Below are 19438 nucleotides of genomic sequence, written 5' to 3'. Positions count from 1 at the left end.
TGGCAACCAAGGTTGCCACTCATAGGATGTCTAGACCAGTGGCAGCCTAAGTGAGCTCTGTACCTCAGAGGGGGCTAATGTCTTCACAGGGAAACAGAAGTATGCTGGATGCGGACGCTCAAGTGGTATCTTACCAATGGGCTTCCCATACAGAACCACACATTGCAAACCTCTCCTTGCTTAGAGCCAGGAAGGAACAATTAATGGTCTTGCTTGTCTATAATTCTTGTTAACATGGGTCATAGCAGGTCAGAAGCCACGAAAATAACGATTAAAAGATATACAGAGAGACAAAAATCACTCTCTAATATCTGAGTGATTGATTTTTAGTCAGATAGAGATGTCCTTCATAAATTCCATCATCTTGACCTCCCTTCAGTCCCTTTGCTCTGGCTCAGACAGGCTCTGGACTCTTCCTTTGTAAAAAACACCCTTGACCTGCCAGTTAAATGTTATGCGAGAAAAAAAATAAACTGATTCATAACATGGAATTCAATTATCTAAGTGTTTTACTAAGTAGCTTAATCTCAAAATTCTTCAGCTTGCTCATCTATGAAATGAGATCAATGGGTTTATACAATCTCTAAGTTACTCAAAAAATGAGAATAAAACAAAAGAATTCTATGGCTATCATTGTTTATAAAGTTCTGAAATGGGAACTATTTAAGTGCCTGTCATAGACTCAGATGCTAAAAATAAACGGATTAATCTTCATCGCTCTTTAAATTTTTGTTTAGTTTTGAGAGAGAGAGGGAGGGTGTGTGCATGCAAGACTGGGGGAAGGGCAGAGAGAGAGGAGAGAGAGAAGTCCAAGCAGGTTCTGCACTGTCAGTGCAAAGCCCAATGTGGGGCTCGAATTCACTGTGAGATCATGACCTGAGCAGAGATCAAGAGTCCAATGCTTAATGGACTGAACCACCCAGAGGCTCCTAAGCTTTATATCTCTTTATACTGTCATAATGTTACAATACACACTTTCATTGAGACAAGAAAACAGGACAATTAAAGACATCTTTTAAAAAAGAGAAGAATTAGTAACTACTAAATTTGGAGCTTACTTTATTTACATTTCATGATTAACAGATACAAATTTCACAAATATATATAAAACTAACACATTTAAAAACTATAAATGGGGTGCTATATAATGTACAGTATCTGTTTTTGTTTTGATGTCATAACCTCAAAAACAAATTTCTTAAGATAAAGCATTACAAAATTCAGGGCACAAGTTATCAAACAACAAAGAACTCCTTTCTAGAGAAAACTTAGTATATACACACTAGCAAAACAAGAACATTACAAGTATCTAACAATGTGCATTATAAGCAATTTAAATAAAATAGGCAACAACTGCATATTCTAACCAAATCTATTACTCTGCTTTTACAATTCATGTGATATTTCTACCAGCAGATAGGGACTTTGCAGAGAGGTGAAGAAGGACTTAACAGATATATTCTAACAACTAGCCAAATGTTCATTAGACTCTTTATATCTAGAAGAAAGACACGGGTTCATGAATCCATCCAGTTCTCTTTCCCCTGGCAAGAGTCCTGAAACATCTAACAGCTTAAGTTTATCTTGCATCTCAGGAGTGCCATACCCAAGGAGATATTTATTGAGGTTAGGTCCCATTCACAGGAGCAGGAGTGCTGTTCTAAGAAGCCAAGCCTCCAGGCTTGCTGGTCAGCATCCTCCAACACTCCAACAGAAGCCTTGCAAACCCAAGGCAGGAATACAATTTTCCAAAATATACCCGTCCAAACTGAAGAAGTTTACTTGCTTTAGAAATGTACTGAGGTAACTGAACTACTGCATGTGGCTCTGTGTCAATCTCAAAAACATCACAGACTGGGGAAAAAACAGCTGAAGTGATGAAAGTCATGTAAAATGACAGAATCACTGGAGTGATTTCTAAAGAGCAGGGGGAGCAAAAGTAAGTTTTGTTTGGTTTCCTTCTAAGGTAAGGTCTGTATCATGAGGACAGATTGTCAGAGTAACAGCATTTTACTAGTCGACTCCTAATTTCCAGAAATGAGCTACTGATAATTGTCATCATGAAGAAGAGAGACATTTGTAAGCAACCAGATTTAACTGTTCCACATCAGTGAAAGCATTACATTTGTGGTTGTTGATATGCGTTTATCTGCATAAATATCTTCTCTTTCTAGAAATATGATCAATACAATGAATACATACCTTCCAGAAGCTCAATTTGCTGATGAACCAGTATCTGATCTATCTATTATAGTAAAAAAAAAAAAAAAAAAAAAAAGCTGTAAGTATATTTCCATGTTTTCTATGCCAACTAAATTAACAATAGTGTTTTTATATTTTAAGAAATGCACATAATCACTTATCAATATTTATCAATATTTAATAATATAACTTTATACCTAAAAAAGTATAAAATTAAAGTCAATATATCTTTAATTGAAAATCTATTGAATGTGTTCACTATTAATGTGGGTAAATCCAGGTCAAATAAAACTGACTTACTCTGGAATCCCTCTAAAAATTAAAAAAAAAAAGTTCCTTCTTGAAAAGGCTTAAGAGATATTAAGATTCTTTATTCATTTAAAGAGCTTCTGTCCAAATCTAAAAAAAATTTAGAAGTGTGCTTGATATCCTTTGGAGCAGGTAATAATTTCCTCTATATATTTTGTAAGGCCTTGATTTAAAAAAAATATTTAAGGTATTTCTTGGAAAATGTATGAACTACTAAGAGTTCTTACAATACTTGCTGCCCAAGTGCATTGTGGGAAACTAAATTAGTACAGACAGTACAAGAGAGATAATTCATTTACTGAATACTGGATGGTTACCACAGGGATATTTGTTTATAGATTAGACATATAGAATTTCATATTCCTATTCTACCTACCAGATTTCTAACACTAAACAAATACTAGCCCTCACATCGCTGGGATACAGTATCATGCAGTACATTATAATCCAGGATTTTTTCCCCCTTACTGATGGCATTAATAAAATTGGTTCTTTCAAAGCACAAAGCATCATAAAATACACTTTCATTAATTATAATAAAAAAGTGACTCATGTTATACACAAAATATGAACTTTTTTTTTTTTTTAGTACCACTATTGACACTCAACACTAAATTTAGTTTAATGTTTCTTTCCACCTCCTTGGATGTTATTTGGTGTTGGGATTAAAGAGAGTGAAATCCAGAACCAAGATTACAGTAGCAAAAAGTCACTCCCTCTTCCTTAGTGTTTTGACTCTGAGCAAATTATATAATTTCTCTGGACCTCAGGTTCCTCTTCTGTAAAATGATGGTAATTAATAGTACCTATATTATAGGTTTCTAAAAGGATTAAATAAGTTAATACATATGTTACACTTAGGGACAAAGTCTGGAAAATAGTGCTTAGTAAAGGTTTGCTATTGGTCATTACCATGGATTATATTCAATATCATAGAAAACACAATTTCCTAAGACATTTGTACTTTGCTTTAAAAGTTAACTTGACCTAGAAGAATTATAGTAATTTGTTAGGGAAAAATGTTTTGCTATTTCAGACTTTTGTGAATTAGTCATTTGTTAATTTCATTAAGTAAACTATAAGCACAGTCTTATTAAAAAACAAAATGGGTGTTTCATTTATTTGAAATTACCTGACTTAAATATTCCAATCCGGGTGGACAGCCTGATGGAGGTGGTGGTGCTGGCATCCATGGTACCCCTGCAGGTCCACCTGGCTGATTATACACAGGCTGGTGTTGGACAGGAAACCCTACTGGGCCAGCACCTGAATAACCAGCTGGTGGAATTGAGTAGCCAGCCTGGGGGCCAGGATAGCCAGCCTGGGGGCCAGGATAGCCAACCTGGGGGCCAGGATAGCCAACCTGGGGGCCAGGGTAGCCAGCCTGGGGGCCAGGGTAGCCAGTATGTCCTGGAGGTCCTAAAGTAAAAATAAGTGAAATAATTTGTAACTGCACAGAAAAATGGAAATATGAACTCTTTTGGGATTACTCCTAAAACTCTACAAACTCAAATTGCAGCTCAGATATCTTGTTTCTATGAAGCTTAAACTCTGTGTTTTTATCCTTCAGTGATTTTTCAATGAAGTATCTGTAGTTTCATATCCACTCTTACAGGGTTTGGGGCTGTGAACAGAGTTGGCCCAAGACTTACCCACCATTCAAATCTCAGTTGCAAACATACTTGAAACCTAAGAAAGTGACAGAAAATCAACAATGGTCTAGAGTCACCTTTATAAGGATTATGGAATGCCTTAAGAGAAACGGAAGATGGCAAGAAAGAGTAAAAGGCCCAAAATAAAGGCTTTGAGTCAGCATTTCTAAAACCAAAGCACTCTATTTTTTAAAAAAAGATTATTTTATTTAAAAAAAATGATTGTTAGAAATGGTACCTCCTTTATGTACAGAACTGGGGGTGGTTTTGCCCCCTCAAGGAATTTTTGGCAAGCTCTGGAGACATTTTTGGCTGTTTATAGCTGGAGGGAAGAGTGATACTGGCATTTGGTGGATAGAGGCCAGGGAAGCTGTAAATATTTCCTAAAATGCCAGAATAGTATCCTGAAAAAGAAGAATTATCCATCTGAAAACATTAGAGTGCTGCTGTTGAGAAACTCTGGCGTAGAGGTAAAGACACATCCTTACTTCCAGAACTGTCCAGATGCTTATCTGGGTTAACAATTTGCCTGAACTTTTACCCCATGGTGCATTCCTATCCTAAGACTTCCTACATGAAAAGCAAAAAAAAAAAAAAAAAAAAAAAGAAAAAAGAAAAAAGAAATCATTATTGATAGTTAGGTTACAAATTTAAATTTCATAATTTACCACCCTCAGCACTCTGGAAAATACAGTTGGAGAACCAAGGAAGATAAAAAGTTACAACAGGCAAACTTGCCTTGAGTATTTAATAAGCACAGGAGAAGAATAAATTTACTAAGTGTATACTTTGTATTCTATGTGAATTTGTAATTACAATGAAGCTTCATAAGCTTATATGAATAGTCCACAGAATAGTAATCCATAGCAATGGAATACAATTTCAAAGGAATGTGTTCCATAATATTTTAACAGAAAAGGCTACGTAAAATTTAATCCTTGGATTATACAATTTATAAATACTTTAAAAAAAAAACCACTGATGGCAAAATACATCCACTATTAAAAAGATTTCTGGGGCACCTAGGTGGCTCAGTCGGTTGTGTCCGACTTCGGCTCAGGTCATGATCTCACGATTCGTGAGTTCGAGCCCCGCGTCGGGCTCTGTGCTGCTAGCTCAGGGCCTGGAGCCTGCTTTGGATTTTGTGTCTCCCTCTCTCTCTGTTCCTCCCCTGCTTGCACTCTGTCTATCTCTCAAAAAGTGAATAAAGATTTTTTAAAACATTAAAAAAAAATGATTTCTTAGGAGATTAAACCTACTAGTATCTTTTAAATATAGTTTTTACAATTCATTCATTCTCACAACAAATAAATATTTACAGATGTTCTATAATGTGGGTGGCTCTGTTCTAGAATCAGAGGATTCAGTTCTCAACAAGGCAACCTGCCCTCAGGGAGTTTACAGGCTACTTTTGGGAGAGAGGAAATAAATTTTTTTAAAAAGATTTCAGACTGAACTCACAGAGAAAATGCATGGTGGAGAGGGAAAGGTATCAACTAGGTACTTCAGATAGAAAAAATTTCTGTTGAGATCTAAGATATGAGAAAGGTAAAGCTTTGTGTAAAGAGCTGGTAAGAAATGTTGCGGGAGGAAGGAAAACCAAATGCAAAAATCCTTGATTTCAGGAATGAATTTGGCATGTTTGAGGCAGAGAGAAACATCATAAGGGAGAGGAAGAGTGGAAACTGTTGTCAGTGAAAACCTAGAAACAGTTCATCTAGGGAGCCCATTAATAAGGAGCTTAGATTTGATTCCAAGTGTGATCGACAGGCCTTTGAGGATTTTAAGCAGACAAGTGAGTTCCAAAATCTGATTCATATCTTACAAAGTTGGTGAGAGTGCTGAGCACTGGGATTTAAAATAAGAAATGCAGATGCCCTCACTGCCTAATGGGGAAGATAACTTCATATTTTATCCTTTACTCTAGGGATCTACAACGCCAGTATGATCAATTGATTAACTAGAATTGAAGACAAGCTCTTTGAAAGGAGGGACCAGATTTTTATGACTATATGCCAGAGGAAAGTGATGGGATGGGGAGAGAGAAAAGGGAGGAGTTGGGACAGTTTCCTTGAGGGCTGCCTTTGAGCTGAGATCTAAAGGATACAAAGGAGTAGAGAAGACCAGGGGCACAGAGAAAAACGTTCCACAGACAAGCCCTGGGATAGTAACACATACAGGGTTCCTAATAATCTGTAAAAAGCCAAGTCGACTTGAATAGCAGAGAGCCAGGCTTAATAGACAGGTAAAGAGAAGGCAGGGGAGGCCCTGTCTGGTGAACCAAATTAAGCCTTTTGGCCTTTATCCTAAAAGCAATGAAAAACCAATGATGTACACACTGAATACTGTCTGTAATATGGACAGATAGGCATTTTTAAAGATCACTGGCTACAGTGCAAAGATCAGACCACAGGCAAGCCAATGAGAAGGACATGTGAGTTCACATTAGCATTATTTTAATCTTCTCAAGACCCTTGGAGAGAGAGGATAGTTGATTATTTCCGAAATAACGGATTAAACATACAGAATTACCTGAAATTTGGATATTTTCATTTGTATAAGGTCTGATTTAACAGATTATTAACATAATTGCAAATATCTGTCACTCAGTATTTGTAAATCATTATACCAGGTGCTTTACGTATACTCTCATTTAATCTCCAAGCTAACCTGAATGAGAAAATGTTATTCCTGTTTTATAGCTAAGAACTGAGACTTGCAGGTATAACGAGTTGTATGAACCACCACACAGCCATTTAGTGCAGAAGCCAGAACTTGAAACCTGATACAGCCTCTCTTTGCCTTTTTCCCACTTGCACACTGGGTACATGATGCTATTTACCTCCTAAGATTGACAGTTAAATGAGTTTATTCACATTATGCACAGTAAGCTCTCAATTTTAAACTGTCACTATTGTTAGCATCATTGTCATATTAAGACCTGCACTATATATGGCCTTGGACTTGTGAAATAAAATTAGGCTATTTTTCTCACAAACTCTCAAGTCTGATTATAACTGAATTTAATTATGTATCACCTCATTTTAACTAGCTGTGGGGTGGATTAAATCATTCTCCAAGGGGCGCCTGGGTGGCGCAGTCGGTTAAGCGTCCGACTTCAGCCAGGTCACGATCTCGCGGTCGGTGAGTTTGAGCCCCGCGTCGGGCTCTGTGCTGGCAGCTCAGAGCCTGGAGCCTGCTTCCGATTCTGTGTCTCCCTCTCTCTGACCCTCCCCCGTTCATGCTCTATCTCTCTCTGTCCCAAAAATAAACGTTGAAAAAAAAAATTAAAAAAAAAAATCATTCTCCAAGTGCCTTGGATGAATATTCCAGCTTGCTAATAATTCATCAAACAACCACCATATAAGAATTTACGGCAGCGGTTCTCAGCCCTGGTTGCACATTACAACTAACTGGGTAATTAAAAAAATTACCAATCCCTGGGTCCCGTGACCTGAGCGTCTGCTTTAATTCTCCTGGGATAGTGCCCTAGTACAGTGTTTTAAAATTTTCCACGTAATACTTAAGGGCAGGCACCCTTGAGAACTATCTCCTTAGAGATATTCTAGCTCAGATTCTTCTAACTGCAAACACCTGGATGTGATCCAGGCCCCGCTGGGAAGTTTCTTGGCTACACAATTAAACAGGCCATTGAGATCCCAAGCAGAGTTATTGGCTCAGAGTAGAATACAAAATGGATACACCCATCTACCCAAACCGGATACCTTTTGATCCTAAATCTCCAGAGTGGTCTCTCGGTCTCTCAAGAAGGAAGTAGCCTGACTACTTGCAAATCTGGGTACACCATCAATTTTGCCATGTAGTGAAGTTCTAGTAATTTTGATAACTGCATTTGTCTACATGAAAATCTCTGAGGTCTTTCAATAACTGGTTCAAAGGGAAAAATGTACTCCCTAGAATGTAGTGATAGGACTCGATTACTTTTCTTAGATATAAGGCATGATTAAGCATGCGAACAAAAAGCAAAGCTTTCATATATGTTACAAAGTGAAAATGAGAATGACCCCCAAGCAGCTACACTTTTATTACCTACAGCTTCCAGTTTTAAGCACTCACGTCTTTTCTGTGACTCTCACTGTACACGATTACCCTCAGCTAATATAGGACTCAAAGATACCCAGGGATAAATCTAAATGTGATTATGTGATGACAATTTTCAGAACAGATGAAGGATCAATTAAATCTTTTACTTCTAATGTATATTTTGGTGCAAACTTTATTTTATTTGCTACATGTAAATGGACTGTTTTTGTTAACTCTATATCTTTACTATCCTGCGTAAGTAAACATTACTTTTATGATATTATTTATGATAATATATAGTCAGAAAAAAACTCAAGAACTAGGCTGCCAATTTAATAAAAGACACTACTAAAATACACAAACAAAGGCAGACACACACCCATACATATGCCCTTTGGGGAATATCAGTAATTGACTAATTTTGGATTTTTATTCTTAGACAAATGTTTTACCTTGGAGTGTTGCTGAAGGATATTGAGGGGGATAGTCAGGTGGTAAATTCGTTCCTGGGTGAGGAGCATTCATTTGTCCGTCTGCAATTTAGGGAAAGGTAAACATATATTTGCTTTAATGAAATATATATTAGAAAAAAATAAGGGGCGCCTGGGTGGCTCAGTCGGTTGAGTGGCCGACTTTGGCTCAGGTCACGATCTCGCGGTCTGTGAGTTCGAGCCCCGCATCGGGCTCTGTGCTGACAGCTTGGAGCCCAGAGCCTGTTTCAGATTCTGTGGCTCCCTCTCTCTCTGACCCTCCCCTCCATTCATGCTCTGTCTCTGTCCCAAAAATAAATAAATGTTAAAAAAAAAATTAAAAAAAAAAAGAAAAAAAATATGTATTAGAAAGAAAAATACATTGTCCTTAGATAATTTCCATTGATATGATCTTTATATGATCTTGTGCTGTACTAAAATAAAGTGATTTCTTCACTTAACAAAAGCTGTTATCAGACTTAATTGGCAGGAGCATCAGTTTCAAACAAATTCCTCTTTGAATAAAATGAGACAGCTGAGTTACCGGGGCTGAACTTCTAGCTTTCAAACATGTCTGATGAGTGTTCCATATTTGGAAGTGTTCCAAGTGTTAATACCTAATTCCATGTTGGTATTAGGGGAAAAAAGTGTTTTAGAACCACATACAGACTGTAAAGGAAGACAGAGAGAAATGAAACTACTTGGATATAGGGATGATGATGGAAATAGTATGATGATTTTTAAAGATACATAGTTATTGCTATACCAATTAGCCTTTTCCTTTTATCTTTGAGAGAGAGAGCACATGCGCATGCGTGCAACCAGGGGAGGGGCAGGGGCAGGAGGAGAGGGAGACCAAGAATATTAAGCAGGCACAACGTCCAGCGCAGAGCCCAACATGGGGGCTCGACCTTACAACTATGAGATCATCACCTGAGCTGAAATCGAGAGTTGGACGCTTAACTGACTGAGCCATCCAGGGGTCCCAAAGAATTATTTTCAAAATATTTAAAATAGTGCATGTATTTCAATATTGAATATCCTTTTTATGCTTACTCTGCAATTACCCAATAAGGTTGAATTCCCAATAAGGAATTCAAGAATATCCAATACCAATAAGAATACCCAATAAGGAACTTCCTAGTATCTGACTGATTTTGCCCAATAAAATCATAACTGACTGAATAACAATAAAATACATTAAACATTGAATATTCTTAATATACGTACAAATGGTTGAACCTCCTAGTCCTTCATATTTGTGTTTCTAAGTCACTCATTTAGCAGCTACCCCAGCCAGACAATAAATACTTGTTGGCCATCTCCTGTATTGCCTCTGAGCTAAGCTCTGAGGATATCCTGGCCCTGTCTTCATAGAACTTAAGGTCTAGTGGACACTACATTTGTCCCATGTCCTCCTCTGGCTCATTATGGCTTGCTAACTATAAACCCAAAATAGTTTCTTATTGAATGACAAGCACATAGCATCAATACAGAAGAAAAAGTTAGTCAAACTTTCCATCTGATACATTGTCTACACATTTCTTTATCATAGGCCTTCAAAGACTACTCAACTCATGTGGTTTCAGCGGGAAAGCTGGGTTGTGAGCCAGCCTTCTCCTTCACTCAATCAACTTCATGATAACTTCAGCAGACTGGAGTCCACAGAGCTGGTGCATATTCCGGTAACAGAACCCTCTACTTTCATCAGGGCTTTTCCCTAAACAGTTGCCGCAACGTACCCTGACTGATTGCAGATCTCTCAAATACCACAAAAGTCATTCCATCCCAACCATTCCCTTGTTTGTTGGCTTCGAGTGGCCTAGTTCCTAGTTCTCTAGCTCTCAAGGCTTTGCCCGCTGCTGCCACTCCCCACCTGAGCTGGAAACAACCGGATCACGCTTAACAGATCTCAAGGAAAACACTGCAAGTCTGACTAACATACCTACTCTTAAATGATAGGTCACATTTTGGCACCTCTAGGTACCAGTGTTTGAACAATAGTAAATACATATACATATCTAGGAGCTGACAGATTCAAGAAATTAGAAGCTCATAATCTCTGGGGTTTTGGTTCCAGAGTGTTAATCCTGGCTTTAGGAATTTTAGCAGGAATTCATACAGAGGGAAAATAAGCAAATAAGCAAGTGGTCAAATATACCAAAGATCATATGAATTATGAATGGATTTTTGCATTTGTGAAATGGAACTTAAAATAATTTATAGATACCATAGGACTGTCACATTAATATAAAGATATTTTATTTTTACTTCTTTTTTTTTTAATTTTTAAAAAAATTTTTTTTTTCAACGTTTATTTATTTTTGGGACAGAGAGAGACAGAGCATGAACGGGGGAGGGGGAGAGAGAGAGGGAGACACAGAATCGGAAACAGGCTCCAAGCTCTGAGCCATCAGCCCAGAGCCTGACGCGGGGCTCGAACTCACGGACCGCGAGATCGTGACCTGGCTGAAGTCGGACGCTTAACCGACTGCGCCACCCAGGCGCCCCTTATTTTTACTTCTATATGTATTTATATACATGTATACATTTAATTCCTATTTATGCACATACACACAGATATACAAACAATTATGTATATGAAGATGAAGAGTTAAAAGGTGACTACGACCGTGGCAAAAAGAATCTTTCTATGGTGATCTGAAGCATCCTAATGCTTGTAGCAGATATAAAGTGTAATACTGTATCAATTTACATTTAAGAAGCCTTGAGTTTTGTAAGTAAAATTAAATTCATATAGCAAACATTAAGAGATCATGAAGCTTCATGAAGGAAAGCTGAGGTTTCTAGTCCTAAAGAGTATCTAATACAGCTAGTAAGGCTGACATTATGGTGAGAGATAAACATGTCTTCAGTATCTAAACAAAAGTAAACAGATAATGTAAATCTTCTCATAAAACAGGATTTTTTTTTCATATTTTCCCCCATATGCATTGCTTTTCTCTTCAGAACTTTAGATTAAAAAAAACAAAAACAAAGTCTTTTATTATATGCTTGGTCGATATCCATCTTATTTAGAATTTTCTTGATAGGAAAAAAGCCAGAACGTAATCATTGGTATTTATTAAAACTGTTCATGTGTGGATGTTATGAAATATATAGCAGGGATATATCCAAAGATTTTGTTACAATGATCTGACATATTAAATTTCTTATCTGGTTAATTTGAGTTGAATGATGTTTATGTATATAAAATGCACACAAAAAGGGGAAAACTGACCTAAATGGAATATAGTATAAATTATATAACATATTTCCCAGTAAGACTAAAATTCCTTAGGCTTATCTAAGGTTTTATTTTTACAGGAAAAACTAGCAGTAGTGGATATATGTGTACATTGTCTTTACAGTAAAAAAAAAAAAAAAATTACCTAGACTTCGGGTTCTGGAGCATAAACAAAGTAAATTACATCCTTTCAGAAACTGAATACAGCATCATATAAGACAAAGAACATATTAACAACAGATTTAACATTATAAAAGGAAGTCAACACTTAAATTACTTACTTTGCTTTTCCATGATTTATAGAGTTCTGAAAAAGAAGACCTGATATTACTACATTGTCTACAAATTTATAGGTCAAATATGACTGTTGTAACAAGATATTATGAAACTATACGTACACATAGGATATTCCTCTATTCATCTAGTCTACCAGAATCTGGTTATTTAAACCCTTTGGTCTTGATCCCATCCCCTGTTGATGTGATTCTGAGTATGACTTAAGAAGTTGTGAGTCACCCCAGGATGGTGGATGTTTTCCATAAACCTTTGCGGGGAGAAGGTCCTATAAGGCAGAAAGCTGAGAGGAAAACGTTGTAAGCCTAAGACCCCACCTTGTAACCAAGTCAAAAACTGAAGCCTTCCAGTCTACACAAAGGAGGCTGGGCTCTAAGTTCACCAGGACAGACAGACGGGTTAGCTATCAGACCACACTAATGCAAATATCTCTGGATTCCAGATTCTATGGATAAGTTCTGCCCATCTTGAACAGCAATTTTGAAAAGGCCTGACTCTTTGTTATGTTACACGATATACTTTTAGCCAGAAAATCCACTCTCAGGGGTTGTCATAGTTGTAGCACCGTCACAATCCAACCAAAACTTTGTGTTAGGTTATTTCTATACAAAATAATAATTAAAAAACCCCAAAAAAACCATTGTACTCGGCACTTCTGATGAGGTTTTTGGGGTGACAGTGGGGTTTGTGGGATCCGGAAGTGACAGCCAAGAAAGAATTCTTGGAGATGTTTTTGGTGCAAAAAGGTGATTTTATTAAATAAAGCACGGGGACAGGACCCGTGGGCAGGAAGAGCTGCCCTGGGACTTTGAGAAGAGACTGGCTATATAATAGGGAGTTGGGGGGGGTGGTAAAGTCCAGAGAAAGTTTCCAGTGAGATTTGCATATGCTAAAGAAGACTCCCAGGATACTGGAGGCCTAACTGTTGTCAAGCTAAGGTTGTTTTCCCTCTAGCAAAGCATTAGCATTAAGACAGTAGGGACTTCCTGGAGAAACAGTTTACTCGGCCAGACTCAAGTATTTGTCAATGGGCTGCAGGTTACAAGGAAATTTAGTTCTATCTGCCATTTCCTTCTGTTTTTGTCTTCCAAAGCACTATGGAGGGGTGACGTTGAGGCTCCAGGAAACGAGGTCCATCGGTTTCTGGAGATTGGGCTATTGATATTTGTAAAATATTTGTAAATAGATGGGAGACTCAGGTACTGGGCACAATAATCTCTAACAGTTAACCATTTCTTTTTCCCCTTTCCTCTGTTCTTGGGCAGCCAGGAGTGCCTGAGTAGTATCACATGGATTCCCCCCAGGGTGGGGGTGGGTTGCAGCCTGTCAGCTTGCCTTAGGCTCCCTCACCACTTCTGCCTTCCAGTTCCTTGATTCTTCTCCCCTGACCTCTCCACTTTAAATCCCAACCCCCTTGATGCCTGTTAATTGCAATTAACTCATAAGGCAAAACCTCTCGCTCAGAGATCCCAGGAAGTGAAACTGAACAGACTCTAAAGCAGAGCTTTTGTCCCTATTTGCTCTTTTCTTTCCAATTTGGTTACATTATTTTGAGTCTTAAAATGGCACATGTGTGAGAATAAGTCCCTAATGGCAAAACTACTGCAGAACATAATCTGGGTCCTCTCTTTGCTGTAGGTTTTAGAATTTTTGCAGTTAAATAATATCTCAAGCACAAAACGTGGCATGTCATAAGTTCTGGTACAAAATGTTAAGTGACAGTTGTAGTCACCTGTGTGCCAGGTAGAATAAAGCACTTGTGGAATAAAGATGATGCCACAACACCCTGTCCGCTCCTGTTTGCTGTTTTGAAGATCTTTTGATTTTCTCAAACTTAAGGGTCTATTAACAAGAGGTAACGTCACTCAGTTTTGGAAATGACTAGGCTGAGTCCTGGGTGATTTCATTAATTAAGTAACATGATAACTTTTAAATAATGTTTTCCACTACTCTTTTTGTTTTAAATTTATTTATTTTAAGTAGGCTCCACACCCAATGTGGGGCTTGAACTCACAACCCTGAGATCAAGAGTCACAAGCTCTACCAACTGAGCCAGCCAGGTATACCCCTGCCTTCCACTACTCTTTTTTTTTTTTTTCAACGTTTATTTATTTTTGGGACAGAGAGAGACAGAGCATGAACGGGGGAGGGGCAGAGAGAGAGGGAGACACAGAATCAGAAACAGGCTCCAGGCTCTGAGCCATCAGCCCAGAGCCCGACGCGGGGCTCGAACTCACGGACCGCGAGATCGTGACCTGGCTGAAGTCAGACGCTTAACCGACTGCGCCACCCAGGCGCCCCCTTCCACTACTCTTAATAAGAAACAAATCCTAGAAAATTTTCCAAGAAAAAGAACATCATATTCATCCTGTACTAAAAAAAAGTCTCTAAGAAAGTTATATATGTTGTACCACTGGAATCTTAATTACTTCAAGACAAATACATAGTTTCAAATTATAATCTGCTTACTATACCCTCATCCCTAACTCTGCTAAATGACAGTTTCTGAGATTTAACACATCATATACTATATACAAGTAAGTACATCTCTGGTAAAAATTATTCTATTAGACACCATAAGACCTGATGCAATTTGAAGTGGGGTTCATACGCAAATGACTAAGAAACAATTCCTGAGACATGTTTGGTGCAAAAATATGATGTTATTAAAGCACAGGGTCAGAACCTGTGGGCAGAACAGCTGCTCTGCGACTGTGAGGAGTGAGTGATAATGTATTTGAAGGTTTGTGGAGGAGGGGACATAAAGTTAGTTTCTAAGAAATTTCTGTATGCTGAAAGCAGGGTCTTACAGGACGAAGATTTAGCTACTGTCAAGATAAGGTTGCTTCTAGTTTTTAATGGAATGTAAACATGAAGGCCTTAAGGCAGCCGTAAATTCCTACGGAATGTTACAGACTGCAGGTCTCTGGTATCACTGGGCTTCAAGCTGTAAGGGGATTTAATTTAAACTACATTTTTTTGCCTTTGTTTTCCTCATCAAGACCCATTGCTGCTCTGGGCTATTTGAAAATGATAAACCTCTTCCATCAGGCATAAGGAGAAATGATGCTGGTGACATCAGTCATGGTTCCACAGTTCACAGGACAGTGACATTCTTGACCCATCTATCTCTTGGGGTCCTGAAATTTCTATCTTATTGCTTTCCAAAAAAGTTATTGATGTAAAATCTGGAACCCAAGGGAAACATCCATAATTTTGGAAGTTCCTAAGACTACTATGCCTATAAACTAGGCATAAACTAGATTTGGATTCTTTATCCACATTTACTTCTTAATTAAGAACAAACCACTTAAACATTTTTCTGAGTCCCAAGAGGCAGACACATGTGCTTAATTATTTTAGGAAAACGTTACTGCTCTAATGACAATGATAGAAATCTATATCCCTAAACTTCCTTTGAATCTGAGAGCCAAAGGTAGTCTAAAATCCACCAGGCCATGGGTTGGGGGGTTGAGACAGGTAGTTAGGCATTATACACAGAGGGAACTGTACAAGTCCTGTGGCTACAGGGAGCTTGACTCATTCAAGTAAATGAAAGACTTGTGGATTATAAAAAAAAAAAAAAAAAAAAAAAGATAATCAGACAGAGGAATAGAGACGTATACGGGACACAGTTCGTACCCATTTAATGTCTCTCTACCTGCATTCTATGCTCTCAAAGACCAGAATATGGCCTGTCTTGTCCAGGACAAGAGACTTAACTGCTGCTTGTTGACTGAACAATATGTGCACAGTATGATTTTACTCCTTTTGTTCATAAAGAACAGCTCCCTTACTAATGGGAAGGCTGCTGAATCTCTGACCCAGCCACTTATTTTACATGCCACTTTTCGTTTTTTTTTTTAATATATTAAATATAATTTATTATCAAATTGGTTTCCATACAACACCCAGTGCTCATCCCAACAGGTGCCCTCCTCAATGCCCATCACTCACTTTCCCCTCTCCCTCACCCCTCATCAACCCTCAGTTTGTTCTCAGTATTTAAGAGTCTCTTATGGTTTGCCTCCCTCCCTCTCCATAAGGTTTTTTTCCCCTTCCCCTCCCCCATGGTCTTCTGTTAAGTTTCTCAGGATCCACATATGAGCGAAAACATGTGGTATCTGTCTTTCTCTGCCTTATTTCACTTAGCATAACACCCTCTAGTTCCATCCACGTTGCTGCAAATGGCCAGATTTCATTCTTTCTCATTGCCAAGTAGTATTCCATTGTATATATAAACCACATCTTCTTTATCCATTCCTCAGTTGATGGACATTTAAGCTCTTTCTATAATTCGGCTATTGTTGAAAGTGCTGCTATAAACATTGTGGTACAAGTGGTCCTATTCATCAGCACTCCTGTATCCCTTGGGTAAATTCCTAGCAGTGCTATGGCTGGGTCATGGGTAGATCTATTTTTAATTTTTTAGGAACCTCCACACTGTTTCCCAGAGCATACATGACACTTTTTGTATCCACTGCAGAAATCCACTCGTTTCCCTTTTCATTTTAAAAAAGGGAAAGATGAGTAAACCATATTTCTCAAATTGTTCAACTAGGAGAAACAATGCTCGCCAGTTCCTGGAACTGAGAAGCGGCCATTCCAAGATTTACTGGAATAACCCTAGAAATAAAACCATGTGGGAACCAGATTCATGAGTTTAGAAGCAGGGATTCTGTCAAGTATCAAAAATAATAAAAGCTAACCTTACCGAGTACTCTTGGGGCTAGCACAGCTCCCACAGCTTTACACTAATACACGCCATACTGTAACTCTTGTAACTCTTTTTTGACCATCACACAATTTCAGAGATGAGGCCAGGAAAGCACAAGGATGAAGAAACTGGTTCAGAGTCCACAGCAATTAAGTAGTAGAGGTAGGATTCAAATCAGGCAGGTGGACTCCTGAAGTAATTAATGGTCTTAGCTTCTATGCTATAAACCAGCTCTATCTTTCCAATTCGTCTGGTGTTCCAGAGGGACTAGCACAGGTTTAGGGTACACCGTACTCCTAACGAATACATACTGTTTTATGACAGCTAAGAGGCCCCACTAATCATCTCTTCTAATCCTCCCAGCGCGACAGCGGACACCCACAGTCCTGGTTCTTGCCGGGTTCTTCAGCGCGGCCAAGCGGGGGGCAGTAGTAGTAAAGGGGCGCTGAGCACGCAAGGCAGTTTCGGGCAACAAACACCTTACCAGTGGTGCCGGGTGGTGGGGCCTGGGGGCCAACTGGGGCCACTCGCGAGTCGCAGCTCCGCTTCCGGGGGTCGCTTCCCCGGGACTCTACCCCCCCCCCCCCGCCCGCCCGCCCGCCCCCTCTACTCAGCTCACCCCGCACAAACACAGCTGGCCGGACCCCGCGCCCCGCCCCCGCTAGCGGCCCCCAGCGCCGCGCAACCGGCCCGGGAACCCACGCGAGTCCGGCGCGCGGTGCGCGCGCGGGGCCGAGGGGCGAGAAAGGCGTCCGCCCACCTGGGGCTGCAGGTGCTCCGCGCTGCCCAGAACCTCCGAGGTGCGGACACGCTCTCGGTTTCGTTTCCCGGATCCTGGGTACACAAAAGGGCTCTCCCACCGGCGCGCCCGCGTCGCTGCCGGAGGGCGTGAGAGCTGCAGGCCCCCGCCCCCTTCCTCGCTCCCCGCAGAGATTCCGAAGTCAGTTCAGGGAAAAGGGCAACGGAGAGCTAACTAACTGGGAGGTGGCCGCCCGCTCCGATACGTAAAGTCCTCCGCAGGGGAGTGGCTGCCGTGGGGGTGCTGTCGTGGGCGCCAAACCGTAGGGAACTTCCGTTTCTCGGCTCTCAACCTGCATCACTTCCATTTCTGTTACTTTCAAAGCTTGTGAGCAGCGCTGGCCCCGGGGACCAATGAGGACGGGTCCGGCGTGTTTGTCTCGGCGGGGCTTTTTCTCTGTAGCTTTCTGACTCTTTGTCTCTCTCCCAGTGTCTCTGTGTCTCATTGTCTCACCCTCTCCTTCTTGCCCGTTTTTCCCTTTCTCTGCCTCCCTCTCTCCTCTGCCCTCTCCCCCCTCCCCCCAACGCCATTAACAACTTTTAACAATCACAGCGACTAGACGCGTTTAGACTGTTGAATTTTTCTTCACCGCCGCCCGACCGGCAAACAGACTCAGTAAACAGATATTTGTTGAGCTGAGCTAAAGGACTCGTTGAGGTTTTTTTCATGAAATTATTTTATTTACAAAAGGAACCTGTGATCTTCCACACAATGAAGGTGAGTGTGGAGAAAAGGTGAAGCATACTTTCTCCACCTCCCCTCCCCTTTTCTTCCCCTGACTCTGATGACAGATACTTGAAGGATTACCAAGACACCTCCTGGGAGGAAGGAAGAGGGTACTGGAAGGGAGGGGACTAGAAAGCGAAATTGAGAAAAAAAGTAAGAAAGCAGGGAGGAAACCAGCTGCTTGAGTTTGAATCCCTTCTCCTCTCTGTGACTGTGCAAATTAGAATCTCTGTGCTTCTTTTTTAATCTGTAAAATGACGGTATTTTATCTATCTCATAAGATTTTTATGAGGATTAAGGAAGTTAAAATACGCAAAGAGTTTAAGTGATGCCTATCACAGAGTAAGCACTCAATAAATATCATTAATCTATCACTGTTCTTCTGCCAATAAAGTTTTACCACCTCTCCACTTCCTGAATATCAATTCTAAATGTTTGCTATTCTAATTGGCAAGTATGACCTTGTTATTGTTTTTGTTAATTGTGACTGTTGGTGATATTCAGTAATCATTCAGAGGGTTACTGAACATTTTAACATTTTATTCTGGGTTATGTCTGACATTTAATACAGAGTTTTCTGTCAGATTGGGATTTTTTTTTTTAATGTTTATTTATTTTTGAGACAGAGAGAGAAAGAGCATGAACGGGGGAGGGTCAGAGAGAGAGGGAGACACAGAATCAGAAATAGGCTCCAGGCTCTGAGCGGTCAGCATAGAGCCCGACGCGGGCCTCGAACTCATGGACCGTGAGATCATAAACTGAGCCAAAGTCAGACGCTTAACCGACTGAGCCACCCGGGCGCCCCAGATTGGGATATTTTTTGCACTTGCTGATTTGTTGTGCTCTTTACATTTTGTGGACTGAATCCCTCATTTAACAGAGGCCTACTTACTGGATCTCTGGATTATAATCTTATTTAAAGTTGCTTTCACAACTCTTTCATTTTTAAATCATCTTTTACTGTGTTTTTTACTTTTC

General features: G+C 39.7%; 1 protein-coding gene across 5 annotated transcripts in view; it reads right to left on the bottom strand.

Moving 5' to 3' along the window:
* The window catches only part of PLSCR1 (phospholipid scramblase 1), a 29403-nt gene extending 11426 nt beyond the window's left edge, over positions 1-17977 (bottom strand). Inside the window, exons 1-6 of one of the 5 annotated variants that reach the window (XM_045503362.1) lie at positions 17696-17977; positions 12206-12231; positions 10420-10558; positions 8660-8740; positions 3644-3930; positions 2203-2245 (exon numbers count right to left, since the gene is read on the bottom strand). In XM_045503362.1, coding sequence (XP_045359318.1) covers positions 2203-2245; positions 3644-3930; positions 8660-8740; positions 10420-10459 — 451 coding nt within the window. In that variant the 5' untranslated portion in view covers positions 10460-10558; positions 12206-12231; positions 17696-17977. Of the gene's footprint in view, positions 1-2202; positions 2246-3643; positions 3931-8659; positions 8741-10419; positions 10559-12205; positions 12232-17419 lie in introns of all 5 variants that reach the window. The other 4 variants (XM_045503364.1, XM_045503363.1, XM_045503365.1 and 1 more) reach the window with 4 other exon arrangements.
* Between the last annotated feature and the right edge of the window lie 1461 nt (positions 17978-19438).

Source organism: Leopardus geoffroyi, chromosome C2 (genome assembly GCF_018350155.1).
Source record: "Leopardus geoffroyi isolate Oge1 chromosome C2, O.geoffroyi_Oge1_pat1.0, whole genome shotgun sequence".
NCBI classification, from domain to species: Eukaryota; Metazoa; Chordata; class Mammalia; order Carnivora; family Felidae; genus Leopardus; species Leopardus geoffroyi.
Note: the sequence above shows the minus strand (reverse complement) of the source record. Positions and strands in the feature narration are given on the sequence as shown.